This window comes from Patiria miniata, unplaced genomic scaffold (assembly GCF_015706575.1).
Source record: "Patiria miniata isolate m_02_andy unplaced genomic scaffold, ASM1570657v1 HiC_scaffold_5, whole genome shotgun sequence".
Taxonomy (NCBI): Eukaryota; Metazoa; Echinodermata; class Asteroidea; order Valvatida; family Asterinidae; genus Patiria; species Patiria miniata.
The window spans coordinates 176,219-193,338 of record NW_024037072.1 but is presented as its reverse complement, the minus strand read 5'-3'; the positions used below and the strand labels follow the sequence as shown (position 1 = coordinate 193,338).

Below are 17,120 nucleotides of genomic sequence, written 5' to 3'. Positions count from 1 at the left end.
TTTTTTTTCCTTTTATTTCACATGTACAGGATACAACTGCTTACTATAGTAATTTGAAGTTACTAAATACACCACTTTGCGCTCTATAGTAATGGATAAACTTCGCTTAAGAATCAGCTCTGCCCTAATGTTTGGAATGGGATTACATGTACATGTACTTCGGCGGATGTTATTCAGCTGGCACAGTGCTTTGACATTAGCCTATACTAGTGGCTAACGCCATATGTGTGCAGAGATGTGCGCCCATATTTGTGTCCCGCCATGACTGTGCGCAGGAAATTAATTCACTCGTGAAACTTCATTGGCAGGTGTCTATCCAATGTCGCTCAGACATAAACATCATGTACAATGTACCTTATAAGGATGCTGTTTGACAGATAATACTTTGTTTATTTTTTTTCTCCACTGGCATGCGATGATGTTTCTGTATAGAGAGAGAACACAGTCAGGACATGGAAAGGCAATTTAATGCTATCTATTGGTAATCATATCCAAAGTTATAATGGTCTTCCGATCGCCAACTGCGGCCAACATTGGAAGCGTGAATTTCAACACGCATTGAGGTCTGGAAACAGGCTGGGAAGTTGAGTCTGTGTGTGCATGTTTATGGTGTAAATCGAGGACACACATCGTCGAGTAATCGAGGACAGAAGTCAAATCGAGGACGACCAAAGCGTGTATAAAATCAATGGGAGCTAATGCAAAGAAGTTACAAGAGTGTAAACAAAAGATCGATAATGAGGAACAATAGAAAATCCTCGATTTTCACCATAAACAAACCTGGATGTGTGTGTGTGTGTTCGGGTAAAGGGGAGGGGGGGGGGGTCGTACCGTTCTTATTTTCGCACCAACTGTATGTATTAATGTTTTGGAACAAAGGGATATTGAGTGTATATGACTACATGCATGCGCGTCGAGGAGGGGAGGGGACGCTTGCCCCCACCGCCCTGGAAAACGAGGGAAAAAGGAAAAAAGAAAGAAAAAAAAAAGAAAAAAAAAAAAAGGTGCGAAGCCATATTGCTGGGGGGGGGGGGGGGGGCAAATGCTCCCCTGCTTAAGCTTGAAAAAATGATAAATTGAAAATATAATGAAAAAGTTAAGGAATTTTGGGGACAAATTTGCTTTACCCCCCCCTCCCCCCGAAAAAATCCGAGAGGTAAACAGTTGCTCCACTTCCATGTACGAGCATAATTAATGGGAAGTCTTCATTAATTACTTGATAATTTAGTATTGTTTTCCCAAAAGGTACGCATGGTTGAGATGAGTTTATTGAATGGTCAGGGTAGAACAACTTTGCAGTCTACCAGTATATCGTGCATGACATGGTATGGCCAGATGTACTGTTGACAAGTTGAAATATTACTCGGGTTATGAAAATTTGAAGACTTAGACAAGTCTTGGCAAGGCTGTGATAACAACTGCTTAATTAATTTCTCCCCTTAGAGATTGATGATTTAATTAGCTTTAGCTGTCGGGGCATGATAGGATGCCCTGGCAAAGAGTGTGGAGAGGGTATAAAAAGGGTGTCTCGTTAGCACCGGTCGGCCAAGAGCTTGACGTCTGACCAGAACTGACTGCTACCAACGTGCACATCTAAATTCCTCCACAGCAGACGTATCTCTGGAAGAGCAGGTAAAATGAAACTTAGCCAAACTAGGTATCTCCGAGACTAGCAAATCGTAAACCACAGCCAAAAGTGTTGGATGGTTGAAGACTGAGTCGCTTAGCTGCATACTTAGAACAGTTGGAATTAGCTCTAAAAGGGTCCGGGTGGAATCCACCTCCCTCCACGGTAAACTGATTTTGGTATCACGCGCATTTTTTAAAGTTTATTTAAAATATTCGGACAATAATTAAAAATCCATAAATACAAATTGTCCTGGTTTAGACAAACGTTTCCAAAAACTGTCATCAGTGATGTGTCTGACGAACGGTGACAATGCATTTATGATACTTGCAAACCAATTTCACCGAATGAGCTCGACTTGATCGAATATTAAGCACAAATATCTCTAATTAATTGATTATAAGTCTTTTGAGATATTCATCATGATAAGGTCATGAAGTCGTGTACTTAATTACCAACCCTACCGATTTAGAGCTCATACGCACCGATCTTCATTGACCATTCTGCCGACATTAGATTTTTAAAAGCTAGTTTTTGCTTGAAAGACGTTTTTGGCTACGGATACAACAGGAAAATGCCCTACTTTAATCACTTTTTATTTCGTTTTGTTTTTTTGCATTATGCATTGATCTGTATGGCGCCAATGCTTTTGGCGCTGCCTGTCTGAATGAATGATTAATTAGAACAATAAATCCTGTTGCAAACTTGCATTATTACATTTTTAAAATTTTGTAAGTAGACATGCATATTAAAATTATTCAACAAAAACAGTTTTTTTTTTTTACCGAGCACCATATGGCTAAGGCAGTTTATATTTTTTAATGCAGTTGTGCATGTGGTTAAAGCATGTCTGCGTCTCATCTTGGTTTCTACCGATAAAAGAATATATAGGACCAGAATCCGATCACAAACAGTGATCGTTTTTATTAGCAGGCGCGGATCCTTTGGAATATTTGCCATAGAAATTCATTAAAAATAATGCACCCCCCCCCCGCTCTGACACCTAAACATACTTGTAATATTGTTGCCTGTGCACAACATACCAGCTTTGTTAAGGTTTTTTGCATTTTGTGTATATCTTAATAATCGTCGGATTTCAACAGCGCCCCCATTGAATTATGGAACAGCCCCTCCACCTATTGATTTTCGGAGGCCAAGTGTCCAGAGAAAAAAAACAGTCTATACATTTCACAATATGTTTTGCTGATGAACCCCCACTGCAAAAATTCCTGGATCCGCCCCTGATTAGGTCATGATGATTTACAAAATTGCCAACCCTACCGATTTGGGATTTGCAGGCTACACTGAATTCAGAGCTACGTCATACGCACCCATCTTCATTCTGCCTAAAGTAGATTTTTAAAAGATTGTTATTGCTTAAAAGAAAAACATTTGCTATGGATACAACAGGAAAATGCACTACTTTTAAGGACTTTTTTATTCCTTTTTTTTGGCATTATAATGTTTGCATTATACATTAATCTGTAGCCTATGGCGCCAAAGCCTTCGGCACAGTCTGGAATTAATGAAAATTAGAACAATAAAGTCTGTTGCAAATTTACATCAATCTGTATCTGGTTCGTTTAATAGTGTAACGTCACGTCAGTTTAAACCACGCCCACTGCACATTAAGTAGCATTGGAACCGTTGGAACCAAAGTTAAGGCAACTTGAGTCTTTAGCCAATGGGCGCTAATCAGTGGTGCGCGCGCGTGTATGACAAAGTCACTAACGAACCGGATGGCGCCAAAGCCTTCGGCGCAGCTAGCTAGGCTGATTCCAAAGATTATGACTATTTATGAAGAATATTTAGTCAAGTAATAATTTAGACGTCACTGTGTCGGGGAATTCTCAGGCTAGGGAACTAAACTACGGCGCAGCCTGTCTGAATGAATAATAAATTGGGACAATAAACCCTGCTGCAAAGTTACATTATAACATTTAATTTTTTTTTTAGTAGACACGCATATTAAAATCATTCAACAAAATCAACAAACTAACAAAAACTTATGTAGATTTTTTTACCGATCGAGCACCATATGGTGTCTGGCAGAGTACTGTTAATATATATTTTTTTTAAAGCAGTTAATATTTTTAATGCAGTTGTGGCTAGTGAATGTCTGCGTCTCTGTTCTTGGTTTCTACCGATAAAAGAATATATAAGACTAGAATGCGAAAAAACCCGTGACACTAACAATTTTCTGTATCGGGTGCCAAACTCTGTGTGATTACATACACAGTTCAAAACAAAAACCACGTTTGTTCACCCCCAGGAGCCAGGCACACACGATGTTTGCTAGAGGTTTGTGCGTCACTCTACTGTTGGTAGTAGGCGGGGTGTTGAACGAAGCCGAGGCCAAGCTGGGCTATTATGAAGGCGGAACCATCTTTTGGGAGGCACGCAATGCGAACAATCCACGAGAGGTAAGGGGGAAGTTTTTCTAAGTTTTTCGAAATATTTAACGTACCTATTTTGTCAAATAATTTTATTATATCACCCGACGCAAAATTCCATCTTATAATTACCTATTTTGATTCAGTGTCTTATTAAACGGTCGATATCACACTTTCCCAGTATCACATGAAATTTTTGACTCCTATGACCTCCGTTTCTCCGCCTGTAATCCTATGAAATCTGTTTCTTTTCTCATATCAGAATCTTTAACTATACCTATTTTGATTCAGTGTCTTATTAAATGGTTGATATAACACTTTCCCAGTGTCACATGAAATGTGGACTTCTGCTTCTTCTGCTCTTATACTGGCTGGACTCTATGACCAGGCTTGTGCGGGGGCGTGTGGGGATTCATTGGAGTTGCTGCTTCAAAATGATCAATGACGTTGCGTTGACTAATGAATCGTCCAGGGCATTCAACTCCTATGACATCCTTTACCCTTTTGTTGGTTGAACGTTCACAATCCTCCGTTAGACATGCGCAATACTACCAATGAGTCCGTATTTCATAGTCCTAAATTCACAATTGATACACCGGCACAGCTGATCAAGTATGGGTTTCTGTGTCTGTACATGTATAAGGCCTATTACAAATTTACGTTATGCCTAAATCACTTACAAATTTGCTTTTTCAGATCACTATTGATTTTGAACTCAACTTTGATTCGCGGAAAGACTCTGTTACCCATCGTCAGTGCACAGAAGAAAGCATCGCTGAACACAAGGTTGTACATTTGAACTAATTGATGTTTTCAAGATCAATCATTATATTAAGACCAGGGCAGACAGCATACTGTGTGTTGGCTAACTGTGTAATGTTTAAACGAAGGTGAAAGTTTCTCCAAATATGTACCAAATCAAACTGGCGTCGGTACATACATGCCTTTTTTGGTTAAATTCATTTTTTTTTTAATATTCTTTGAAAGTAAAATGTGCAGTTGATTCCCCAACACAGTGAATGATTCGTAATGATTCAGTAAGGTCCCCAGCAAGAATTCTCAATTAGTAGGCCTACTTTAGTCAAATGCAAATATGTCTCTTTATTTTGAATGTTCTGTTGGTAGAAACTTCGCACTGGTGGTCAGTTTGTCGTTGGTGATGCACCACCGGTGTGGGCAGACTATTACTGCACACACCTGGACAGGAAAAGAAATGCGGCTACTGGAGTTTACAGCATGACGTACACCTTGCCACCAGGTCAAACAAAGGCAGAAATATCGTGAGTCACGCATATTCACCTTGGAAATTTTTCATATTTCTCGTCAATTTATAGCTTGCAGCTTGGCCCAAAATCGGTTCACATGATTTTGAAATTTTGTTTTGTCTTTCTAGCATGAAACATTTTTTTAACTCTTCAACATAGAGCTAGAGGTATCCTTCTAAATACTTATTTGTCCGAAAATGATCATCTAAAATAATGCTTCCTTTGTTTAAATATACATGTGTATGTAAAGTTATCAATTCCTTGGTTTCATTACCAGAAAATGTAAAAAAAAAATCGCTCATCAGTCAACTATACCCACTCTCAAGAGATATCCAATATAATATGTTTTACTTGTTGAAATTGTGAGGATCAAATAGTCCTGAAGATAATCGTCTATATCATATATTTGTATTGGTTGTCCTATTTTCAAATTTTTTTTGTACAGATACACAGAATGTTGTTGGATCCCTGGTATTGTCAACAACGGCCGCGACATTGGAAATGGGAAGGGCTGGAACCTGGCGTCTACCATCAACATTGCTCACAAAGATGGCGTCTCCATCAACTCCCCTCCCCAGAGCAAAACATTTGCCAAATATTCCATCATGTCTGGTTGTACCTACAGTATTCATATTCCAAGTACGTTTTTGTGCCGTTCTAAGTATTATAATTTCTGTGCCAATTCCTGTTCTGTGCAATTTAACATTATATCGTGAGCTATGAGCATAGTATAGCAGTTCTTTGTTTTCCTTACACTGGGTTCGAACCCCACCCAACATGTCGGTAAACATGTAGATTGTAAACAAGTGGGAAGTAGTGTTGTTTACGCAAGCACCAGTTGGCCGATTTTTAATTAACCCCACAAAGTGATAAGTCCATCCATTCTTGACTTCAAACGGGGCCGTGTCGTAAGTCCGACGCCTCATATGTCCGGAATTTCGGAATAATAAGGCATCGGATGTATGAGGCATTGGACTTAGGGGTGCACACCTGTAAATAGTCCTAAACTCATCCGCCGAGCTCATGAATAAAAGTTATACCCTCAAAATATTCTCTATTAGAGAGTTATGAGAGCCATAACATCGGGGAATTGAAGCGATATGGCAATGAACCTCTGGCCCGGACTTGGGGCTTCCAATTCTGAGCATTTTGGATGCAATTGGGCTCGAAAGTGGCACTATTTTGCTATGTTGTGGAGGGATCCTTTTTCAAGATGGCTACTCAGTTTCCGCTTTGGGAAAAATAGGGGTCATATTCTTTGAGTGAGAATTCCTCGAAAAGTCAATGGTCAACCCACCAAAAAAATGAAAAGAAAATGAAAGATGACATGTTGATCATCATTTTACTGTGCAGCTTAAATGCCTATGCGAGTTCTAAGTATTTTAAAAAGAATTCTGAAGTATGGGCATTTAGCACTAGTGTCTATGGGAATTTTATTGCATTGTTGCACCCTTAGGGATTCGGCCTCATAGCTCCGAGCCTCATTAGCCAGACGCCTCGTAATTCCGACAACGGACAAACGATGTTTCGGACTTATGAGGCGTCGGACTTACGAGGCGTCAGACTTATGGGGCATTGGACCTTTGAGGCGTCGGACTTATGTGCCTTTATTTGGTTAAGGGATGAGATTTTGTCAGACTTATGAGGCGTCGGACCTATAAGACGTCGGATTTATGCGCGGACCCCACTCCAAAGCATTGAGCCACTATACGTCATATTCATAGGTCACGCGCCTCATAAGTCCGACGCCCCATAGGTCCAATGCCTCATAGCTCCGACGCCTCGTAGGTTCGACAATTAAATTTACTTATATTTCGGTCCATAAGTCCGACGCCTCATAAGTGCAACGCCTCGTTTGTCCGACAGCCATTATTAATTAATACAAGTGTAGTACACATTCACATTGAGGGATACACCACGAGTTCCTCCCCTAAGGGATCGCCGCTCACATCGTTGTACAATTTTTGGTAAAACTCGTTTTTGCCTTGTCGGACAAATGAACCTTTCTTTGTAACGGTCCATAGCTCCGACGTCGGACTTATGAGGCTTCGAACTTATGAGGCGTCGGAGCTATGAGGCGGAATACATAAGTCCAATGCCTCATAAATCCGATACCTCATAATTCCGAAATGTCAGACTTATGAGGCGTCAGAGTTATGAGGCGTCGGACTTACGATACGGCCCCTTCAACATGTGTTGCCCAAAGTAAAATTTGAATCAAAGTTTTTTACTATTGATTGAAGGTCGCTTTGCTTAATGGAAATTAAAATAAACAGTCAGTTTTTTTCTCTCAGTGCTGATATGTTAGGTTTTGAAACCTCTTGTATGAGTTGTCAGAATCTAGAACTGACAATGCTTTTTCTAACACCTACAAAAGCATAAGTTACTGTATGCAGATTAAGTTCCGCTTATCACTGTTGAGAAATAACAATCCAGAATTATCGTCAATTTGCTTCAAGTTCTTACTTGATTCAAAAGTCATATATTTTACAAAGACAAAAATCACAGTATTATTTTCTTTGCAGTGGGCCCTATGTAGTACCGTATTCTTTGTTCGGACCAAATCAATATGTTTTTGTTTCTATTTTAAGATGATGACGCCAACAGTGACGTAGTCAAGTGCAGGTGGACTAGCAAGAAAAAGAACGAATGCAATCTGAATGCCTTGGATATTTGTGGAAAACCTTACTTCGACGAAGAGAGAGTGAAACCGGTGGCAAGTCTGACTAAGGTGAGAGATTCACTCAGTGACGAGCAACACTGGGTTATAGACAAGGGGGTTGTTCGGTGTTTGATTGACTTCTCCACCCATTTCACTTATCATTACAATTTGTGTAATATGATTTTCAATCATGCGCGTAGCCTCATGATTTACAAGAGTTGAATTTGATGTTTGAGATCGCAGAAACTTGGAAAGCTGTATGGTAGCCAGCCATTGAACAGGCTGATTAGCTTGTTGATTCTCTGTTTTACTGGTAGTGGTTTTGTATAGATGATCAGTAATGTCCGATAGAGTCATTTAGGTTCATTGAAAGACTTGCAACTCCAAGGGGCACTGGCTGATGATTTGTTGGTTAGCTGTGTTTGTTGGTTAGTTGGACAGATGTTACGCTGTTGATTGAATCGCTAACCCTAGGGCATCCCTATTTTCATTTTTGTTTTCGATTCAACTTTTTAACACAGGAGACTTGTGAGTTACGATTCGGAGAGGAGGAAGTGATCCCTCCTGGCACCTACGCTTTCATGGTCATGTTGGAGGACTTTGCTCCTAACAAACTCAAGAAGCCAATGAGTAAAACTCCTGTACACTTCCTGATGGATGTATTCCATTACGAAGGCGATTGCAGACAGCCACAGCTGCATGTTCCTAGAATGTGCTTTGCTCACGTGTTGGGAGAAGAATTTAGGATGAGAATGGTTGCCACAGCTACAGCTCCTAATTACAGGTACATGTAATAAAGTTTTATGTTGTTTCTTTCCAGTGGGATTGCTGAGAGGCAATCCGTCCAAACAGATTTTGATTTCTTCAAACATTAAAGACCGTTACTTAGACTTATGTTGGTCCCAAAGCACAAATTTGTGAATACGATTTTTAGCTTTAAAACTGAGGAGAACTTTAAAAAGTGTATATTATTTGTCGGCATTGAAGGATTCTGTCTTACGGAATGTTTTTGCCATTTTGTTTGGTAAATTTGGCCGATTTATCCAGAATCACCAGCATTGATGTGCAGGGTTACCCAACACACACACCATCGCAGATACACGGAACTGCCTCTGACTATGAAGTCATCTTTAGTTTCATGCCAAGGGAACTGAAGACGTACACAATCTGTGCGATGGCCCGTGAAGATGAGAGGTATGGTCAGAACAATTGTATCCACCCATTGTTGATAAGCATGCTTTAGTTGCTAAAAGTCGATAAAACTGTAATAACAACTGTACTTGATTGACAAATGACATATAGGTGTTGCTTCAGCAGTTGTCCTTTTTTTGGTTTTAATTCACAAGCTCATTCAGTCCTTTGGACACGTCATATTAAAAAATATCTTCAGCAACGAATACGATGTGTCTTTTGGCTGCTTTCTTTTTGGCAGGTTTGTCAGCACACAGTCCTGTTTTATTGTGAACGTTGTTCAAACAGGTAAATAGAAAACACTTCTTTGATTTGACAAGAATGGATAAAGTACCGTACTATTTGTTGTTTCTTAACATCGAAACAAAGCATTCATTCTCAACTCTAAATTCTACCCAAACAAGTTTTAAGTTGGGTTCTTATGTTCACATAGTAAATATGGTTTCTAAACAAGAACAATTACTGCATTGAAAAATACCCAGTAACTAACATGCTGTATGAAGCGAGATGTATAGAGTTCAAACATACCAAAGTATAACACAAATTACAGGGCATATATAACACAAATTACATGGCATATGTTATTTATTTTCTATTCGTGGCATACAGAACACACTATAAATTGTGCAAATACTGGCCATATGGCCAAGACTAACAAACACATTGAGAGTTCCAATTTTTTTTTTATTATTGTGCTTAAAAAAACCCAGACAACATAACGTTTTTTCCTCCAGTCAGTAGTATGTACTGGCGCACATTCGAAGGACTTTTAAGATATGTTCTGTATTTCGAAATTACTTATGGAGAAAACATTTTATATTTATGTAAATTTTCAGAACCCACGGCACTGTCCGTGGATCGGGCCAACTCCATTCCCGCCCAAGGTGACCAAGAGGCTGAAGCTGTTATTCCAAATTGGGCCATCAAATTCAAAAGAAGGGTAAGGGAAAATGAAATGTATCGTAAATTCATTTTTTAGTTTCTTTAAACTTGGTCAAAAGAAGCAGAAATTTGATGTTCTCAGGCAGGGACATTCGCCCTGTAGGCCTATTAGCTGACAATTTTTGAAGTTCCTAGTTGAGCCATTAGAAATGGCAAACATAGGAGAAAGTTTAAGCTTGGATTAACTTCATTTTTGTCTGATTATTGCACACATGTAACTGAGATATTTGAGCGCACTTGGTGTTTTTTTAAAAATTATCTTATCTTTATGCTGGCAAACATGTACATGTAGCTTATGTTTGCTCTTGGGGGAGATGTAAAGACAATCATAACAGCGCCCCCTAGTGTCAAATGATGTCCAACTCCCTTCCCCTATTTGTACTCGCGGCAGCTGGAAAATTGTCAAAAAAGGTGTCCATCAAAAACGAAAACTATAAAAATATAAAAAATATAAAAATAAAAAGAAATCAGAATCCATCCCACCCTTCAATGGGGAACATTATTATTTAAAGAGTTACAAAATTAATTATATACACACAACTTTTGGACCAGTTTGTACATTTGTATAATGAACAGCGCCCCCGTAGTTTCATGTAGTTTCCAGCCTCACCCCCCCCCCGCCCGAATTTAGAATTTCTACGGGTCGATCAGTTTTACGATATTTGGTCAACCCCCCCCCCCCCAATTCACCGACACGGATTTATGCTACTGCTTGTGCTGACAGGGATATTTGAAATTGGTTGTCTGACAGATTCGCAAAGGTGTGTTCAGCCCAGCTTACGTGACCCTCCGTGACTCCAACAATGACGTGGTCTGGCGTGTAGATGCAACGGGACCCGATGCTGAGATTGTTGATGGTGAAACACTCACCTTTCCTAACAGTCAGGATGTTTTCTTGGAGTATGCGACCGAGTATACCATAGCCCTGGATGAAGGAGTCGTGCAGAGTAATGACAAAAAGTGTTCGGTGAAATCTAAACCTGCAGAATGGAGCTTTGTCACTGGAGTTCGTAAGTATTGAAGTTGATACAAAGTGATGAACAGTGCCTCCTAGTGCCAAATGATGTCTAGCTCCCTTCCCCCTATTCGTATTCGCGGCAGCTAGAAAATTTGTCAAAAAGTTGTCCAGCAAAAAAACGAAAACTAAAATAAATAAATAAAAAGAAAATAAATACAATATGATATAATATGATAAGACCAGACAGCTGTCAAAGTATCACGAAAGATTTTCATCAATGAGTTGGATAATTTGTAACTGTTTTTAGCCATAAACCAGGGTGGGAGACAGAATCCACCCATCCCTTCCAAGGGGAAATATTATTAGTTAAGAGTTACAAACTTAATTGAATATTATTTTGAATTCTATTTACAAACTCTTGTTGTGAAAACCAACCACTGCTCGTTTATACACCAGTGATGGGAGTTCGTGCACTAAAGACAAAACAAGTTTTATTCTCCTTTGTATCTTACGGCCAAAGCCTTTTTGTTTTTATGTGTGAGCGACCGTGCTAAATAACGAATTCGGTAAAGAATGAAGTGGATGCAATTGGAAAAGATATCTTAAACATCTGTTAATCTTCCTTTACAGCCGCAGCAGCAATAAATGGACCTGATTGCAGTGTCTCCTCCATGAGTTTGTACCTTCCCAAACTCACCCTGGAGCTCGGGGGCTACGGTCCGGAGATAATGCACCTGCGTGACCCAAAATGCACCGGTGCCAATTTCAATGATACGCACTATTATGTGTGGACCTCCTACGGCTTGTGCGGCACAACATATCAGGTAAGTAAGCATGTGATCATACTTCATAGAGACCAATCAGAATGCATAATCACCCTGAGCCCCCAGCCCCTCCACGCTTTCATTACCAATATATTGTGACAGATTATGTTCAGAATAACCGTTGAGGCAGGTGCGGTGTAGAAAAGGTGGTACAATCCTTTTGTCATGTGGAATAAGGGCTCCGTATTTATACAGTGAATTTTTTTGTTGCTTGGATTAGATATTAAACACCCACATATCCAAACTACTTAATTGTCACTTATCGGGTGATTTTAAACTAACGTCAGAAATGTTGACAAAAAAAATTGTTTTCTTCTAAAGTTGAATCGTGTTCTGTCCGTGCCACTGTAGAAGTGGCATGGACTGCACGTCATAGACTTCATTTAGTGGCACTGACGTGCATGGACAGGTACATGTTCTTGAAAAATGCCGCCTCGAAGGTTGTAGGCCTACATATCAGGACTCGCAGTTAAGTGACATTTCTCCCCTCTTTTTGAAATTGATTGTAACAGCGTAACGGTACGGATCATACATACAGCAACATCGTCTACATTCCCGATGAGCCCTACACCCCTGAAGGGACTGAGGTTACCCGGGTCCCCCACCGTGAGATTCGCTTCTCCTGCAGCATCCCCGCCAAGACCATCAAAACCCTCGCATACGACCCCAATCCAGGAATCCTTGAGTATCAAGAGTTCAACGGCAGGGCTGACTTCTTGGATAACCTGGCAGACACCACACTGAAGCTCTTCAATGCAAACTACGACCAGGCATATGGCGAGCTCTCGAAGCCACTCAAAGTGCCATTTGACACCAGGCTGTACTTTGAGGGAGAGGCCAGTTGTCGTGATAACCGTCAATGCGATGCTTTCTTCCAATCCTGCTGGGCCACGACTTCTGACAATCCATATGACTGGCCTCGTCATGAATTGATCAAAAGCGGGTAAGACATGAATCCAACCGTACGAAATAATTCGAAAGGCGCAAGAACCACTATTCAGTAGCAAGCCCCTCTTTATTGAACAAAATCTTGCACATAAGAAATATAAACTACGACCTTTCCTTCACATTACATCTATATTGGACAGTGTCAAACTGTATGATATAATGCAAAGCCCGGTATATATGCTATTTCTAATGCAAGTTGAAACTCAATAAGTGACAAAAAATGCACTAAAGATATGGTCAGACGAATCAAAACTGTAGATGGGAATTACTTGCCATAGGCCATATGAGGGCCCAAAATGAAAGGGGGCTGGAAAATAAGGGCTGTAAAAGGAAAAGCGGCCTACGCTTGTATATCTAAACATGTACAGAGTGTTTAATATCAATCAATATCTTGTTAAGTTGCCATGTCATAAGGCGTTTTCCCTCTTTTTGGTTCGTGGTTTCACAAATGCGTGGCTTCTGTGCATCTCAACAAGCGTTGGTTTAATTCCGTCTAAGTAAAAAAGTAAAGAATGTTGAAGAAGTGTTTATTCTCCATGCATATCGAGCACAATCACTTCAAGGATCCGTTTGTTCATAATGACGTTTCTTTTGCTTATCATTGTAGGTGCATAGAAGATGAGACTCTGGTGCTTCATGAGTCGCACAGTTCCAACAAGGTTCGCTTCTCTGTGGATGCCTTTGCCTTCCTCGGTTGGCGTATCTTCGATACGGTAAGTTTGTAACCTCCAAGGTAAACTGACTTGGTTCACAATTTCATCCACGATTACGCAAAAAGTTATAACGATACTACAGCAACATGAGTATAGTGCTTCTAACTTGGGAAGTGTCAAGTACTCATTCTATACTTGTTACCATTTTGTTGAATCATGTGGCGGAGTAACATCTTAAAGGGGAAAAAAAGTCGTTTACTTTTAAAGCAGATAGACAGAGATAAAATTTCGGAGTTTTTTTCTTGTAGGTGTATGTCCACTGCAACGTGTTTGTCTGTCCCTCAAATGACTATTCGTCCATCTGCAAGAGAGGCTGTGTTGGTACACGCTCTATGCACTTTGATAGGGTCAGCCGTCGTGATGTGATGTCAGTAGTCTCCTCTCCAGGATTGGCCAGGCAGAAGTAAAGGGAGTAGTCTCTTCTCAAGACGTGGTCAGACATGAATGTAGAGAGGATATTGAGAGTTGGTTTATAGGAACTTGTGCACCATATATACGAATTCAGCTGATTTTATTGACTTTCTTTGCGTCATAAGTTGCGTTTATTTAAGTACGAATATTTCAATGAGTAATGGTTTTAGGCTCCTCCGGTTAATAACATTCTTAATTTAAACACCGTTTTGCGTATCAATTGTTGGGTTGTAGAGTATTGTTTAGTGCATATAGACACGTAGGCCTATGTTTTATTAATGTCTGTATAATCTTATAACTGCAAGAATTAGTGGTGCTTTTTAAGAAAACTAATGTTCGGTTCTATTGTGAATTAATCTTTTTGCTATACAAGAAACATATGTTGAATATTTCAAAAAACCAAATTCGATGACTTTATTATACAAAGCAGAGAAAAACACCTTATCGATGACTCAAGATTGTACGTTTTACTCGTTTACTCGGCCCGATTAGAGATTGTGATCTAAGCAACATAATAGGATGACCTGAAGAACATTAAGATTACCAAATGCTCACCGTTTGGTATGCAATCAACTTTTTTACCAAATTCTTCATGGTCCGTTGCCAATTGCAACAATATGCATGATTTCTTGAATGGATATTCTCAGAGAAATAGCCTAGGGAAGTATAGTTCTTCACTAAGAAAGCGCAGTAAATGTTTTTCATACTCACTGTTCCGTCAATATTGTCAATAACTATAGCCCAAGAAAAGAGATACAGTATTTCTAAAAAAAGAGTACTGTATCGGAAAATCCACAAACTTACTGATTGTCTTTTTCAGACATTGGTTGAAATCAACTGGAAAAAGCATTGGTGTCGGGACAAGAATTTAAGTGTTTAAATTAAAGAAACATAGCCTTCCAGGGACTTTCCAGGATTCCACGTGGAAAATATAACCTTTATTTTCTTTATTCTAAATTTACAGCAATGCCACTAATTTGATTTTTTTTATTTGGTTGCAGTTCTTATTTTTAACTTATTCTTATACTTACTTATAACAATTTATAATTATTTATTACTTATTATTAAATATGTTTTGGTGTGGTGAATGGTAAATTTTAAGTAGTATATTGCGTTGCATGTACCGTTTAGTAAATTTGAATTGCATTCAAATCGAGGACTGTTTTGTGAGTCATTAGCAAATGTTGATGGTATTTAATTCACTCTGTATAAAAATCATTGGTTCAAAATTAACGACAAAAAAAAAACAGAGTAAAGGCAACGTCAAGCACAAGTCTATTTCCATCAGATACGTATATCAAATCACAAGAAGTGACGTCACAAGTGACAGGATGACGACAAAGGAGTGCCTTTATCCAGTTCATTAGGATAGGTTGTCGGTTGACTTGAGATTTGACGACTCGTTAGTGACTGACATGTGAGGAAAAACGGTCACTCATGGACAGTTAAACAGCCGTTATGATTTAGGATTGAGCCTGGTTCACCAAGTGTCGACACTTCCCAAATCCTCCCTTGAGGCAAAACACGACAAGGCCTCGGGTTCTGTAACCCGGGTCCATTATTCGGATGGAGGCTATCTCGGGGGATCTCGATCATTTGCTTGGGAACTCAATGCATTCAAGCAATTAACAGCTCCACCCCCCTCAAAATTAGGGCCATTTTGGGCGATGTTACGATTTCCCGTGCACCTTGCTTGTGTCTAATACTCGTATAGGCATCGTAAATTTTGCTTAATCACCCATCTTCCAATTTTGTTTTATGGAACAAGTTTTTTGTTGGGATGGTATGTTTTACAGCAGGGACGTGAAGCAACCAGATTAGTTCGGATGAAGTCAATTCAGTTAAGGAGAATGGACGAGGGACTGAAGATTTGTTCACCTCGTCCATTCTGGCAACAACGATAGTTTATGTGAATAATCCACATTTTTTGAATGAGTGTATTCGTACAATTTATGCAAATGTGCCTGGCCCTGTGCTTGCACCAACATCAGATCCTATTGTTGACCCTTCGGATGGGTGCACCCCTTTTGTTCCATTCATCACTGGCACAGTGCATTTGTCTTGTGAGAAGTCACACACACATGCACAATTACTGGTGTTTAGTCTCAATACGCTAGTCTACCCTTACTCCCAAAGCCAAGTGGAGTTTATACTGTACGTTACAGGTATGGGATTACTGGATTCTGAAAACCATTCAATCCGTTTTGATGTTGTCTTTTGCGGGATTGGTCGGAGGAGTTTTAACACCAACCATAAGAAAAAGTTGGCAAGCACCTCATTTGTGCATAGAGCTCTGTGATTTGTGGAACCACATGTTTTTGCTCGTGGATGATGGAGTGTACATCAGAATATGATATACAGTATATGATATATCTCACTCACCACAGGAAATAATTTTGTTTGGAAAATACATTACTTTGGAATATATTCTGAGAACTATTGATTTGGTAAGTTTCATTGTATTTATTTTGTTATTCTTCCATTGTCTTTCGGATTGTCCGTTTGTTAGTAGTATTTTTGCTCAGGCTATTAATTTTATTTAGACTATACCCTTATCTGTTATTGGATCAATATCAAAATCAAGAGGGCGCACTTGGCCCCTTACACACTCGCGCTGGGTATCCACCATACCGCGCACTGCATGCACTGTACAAATCCAGGCACGCTAACGACGAAGGCCCCTTCATATGGCATTGCTTTACCTAATGTTCAGATAATCCGTCACTGGGTGGGTGCTATGTTTGGTAGCATTCACAATGGCTTCTTCATTGAAGGGGGCCTCGTGAGTGTACAGTCACAATGCCTGGATCATGGGCGTCGCCAGGATTTCTTTCGGGGGGCGAGAGGCAAAACACATTTTCTTCCGAAAAATCATTATATTTTCTCTGGCATATTCTCAATTTATAATGTTTTTGAGGGTGGGCGGGGACATTTATAACCCCACCCCCATTGACACCCCTGCAGACGCATTAAATTAATAGCAAATATGACTCTTTTTCTTTTCTTTGTTTTTTTCCTTTTTTCCCTTCCCTTTTTCCCCCTGCTTTCCGGGGGGGGGGTGGGTGGTGGGAAAGCGGCCCCTTCCCCATTGCCCATCCTGGCGACGTCCATTGCCTGGATGCGTCCTTAAGCCTATAGGGTGCAAAACAACTGCATTGATAATCTAGTCATAGGATGGGAATTTAC

The 17,120-nt window shown here is 39.8% G+C and overlaps 1 protein-coding gene across 1 annotated transcript; it reads left to right on the top strand.

Annotated features, from left to right (window-relative positions):
* The first annotated feature begins 1,529 nt into the window (after nucleotides 1–1,529).
* LOC119741512 lies at nucleotides 1,530–16,361 on the top strand. Its single transcript, XM_038217295.1, has 15 exons — nucleotides 1,530–1,632; nucleotides 3,900–4,050; nucleotides 4,717–4,806; nucleotides 5,146–5,300; nucleotides 5,731–5,924; nucleotides 7,877–8,016; nucleotides 8,469–8,731; nucleotides 8,995–9,141; nucleotides 9,380–9,426; nucleotides 9,975–10,078; nucleotides 10,832–11,090; nucleotides 11,669–11,862; nucleotides 12,375–12,805; nucleotides 13,418–13,523; nucleotides 13,772–16,361. The coding sequence occupies exons 2-15, from the start codon at nucleotides 3,916–3,918 to the stop codon at nucleotides 13,928–13,930; spliced, it is 2,424 nt and encodes an 807-aa protein (XP_038073223.1). The 5' UTR covers nucleotides 1,530–1,632; nucleotides 3,900–3,915; the 3' UTR covers nucleotides 13,931–16,361.
* Nucleotides 16,362–17,120: the final 759 nt, after the last annotated feature.

Excerpts from the sequence above, each read along its gene's own strand:
- LOC119741512 (XM_038217295.1), top strand. The coding sequence starts at position 3,916 with ATGTTTGCTAGAGGTTTGTGCGTCACTCTACTGTTGGTAGTAGGCGGG. Across the intron at positions 4,051-4,716 it reads ATGCGAACAATCCACGAGAG|ATCACTATTGATTTTGAACT; the intron begins GTAAGGGGGAAG and ends TTGCTTTTTCAG. Across the intron at positions 8,017-8,468 it reads CGGTGGCAAGTCTGACTAAG|GAGACTTGTGAGTTACGATT; the intron begins GTGAGAGATTCA and ends TTTTTAACACAG.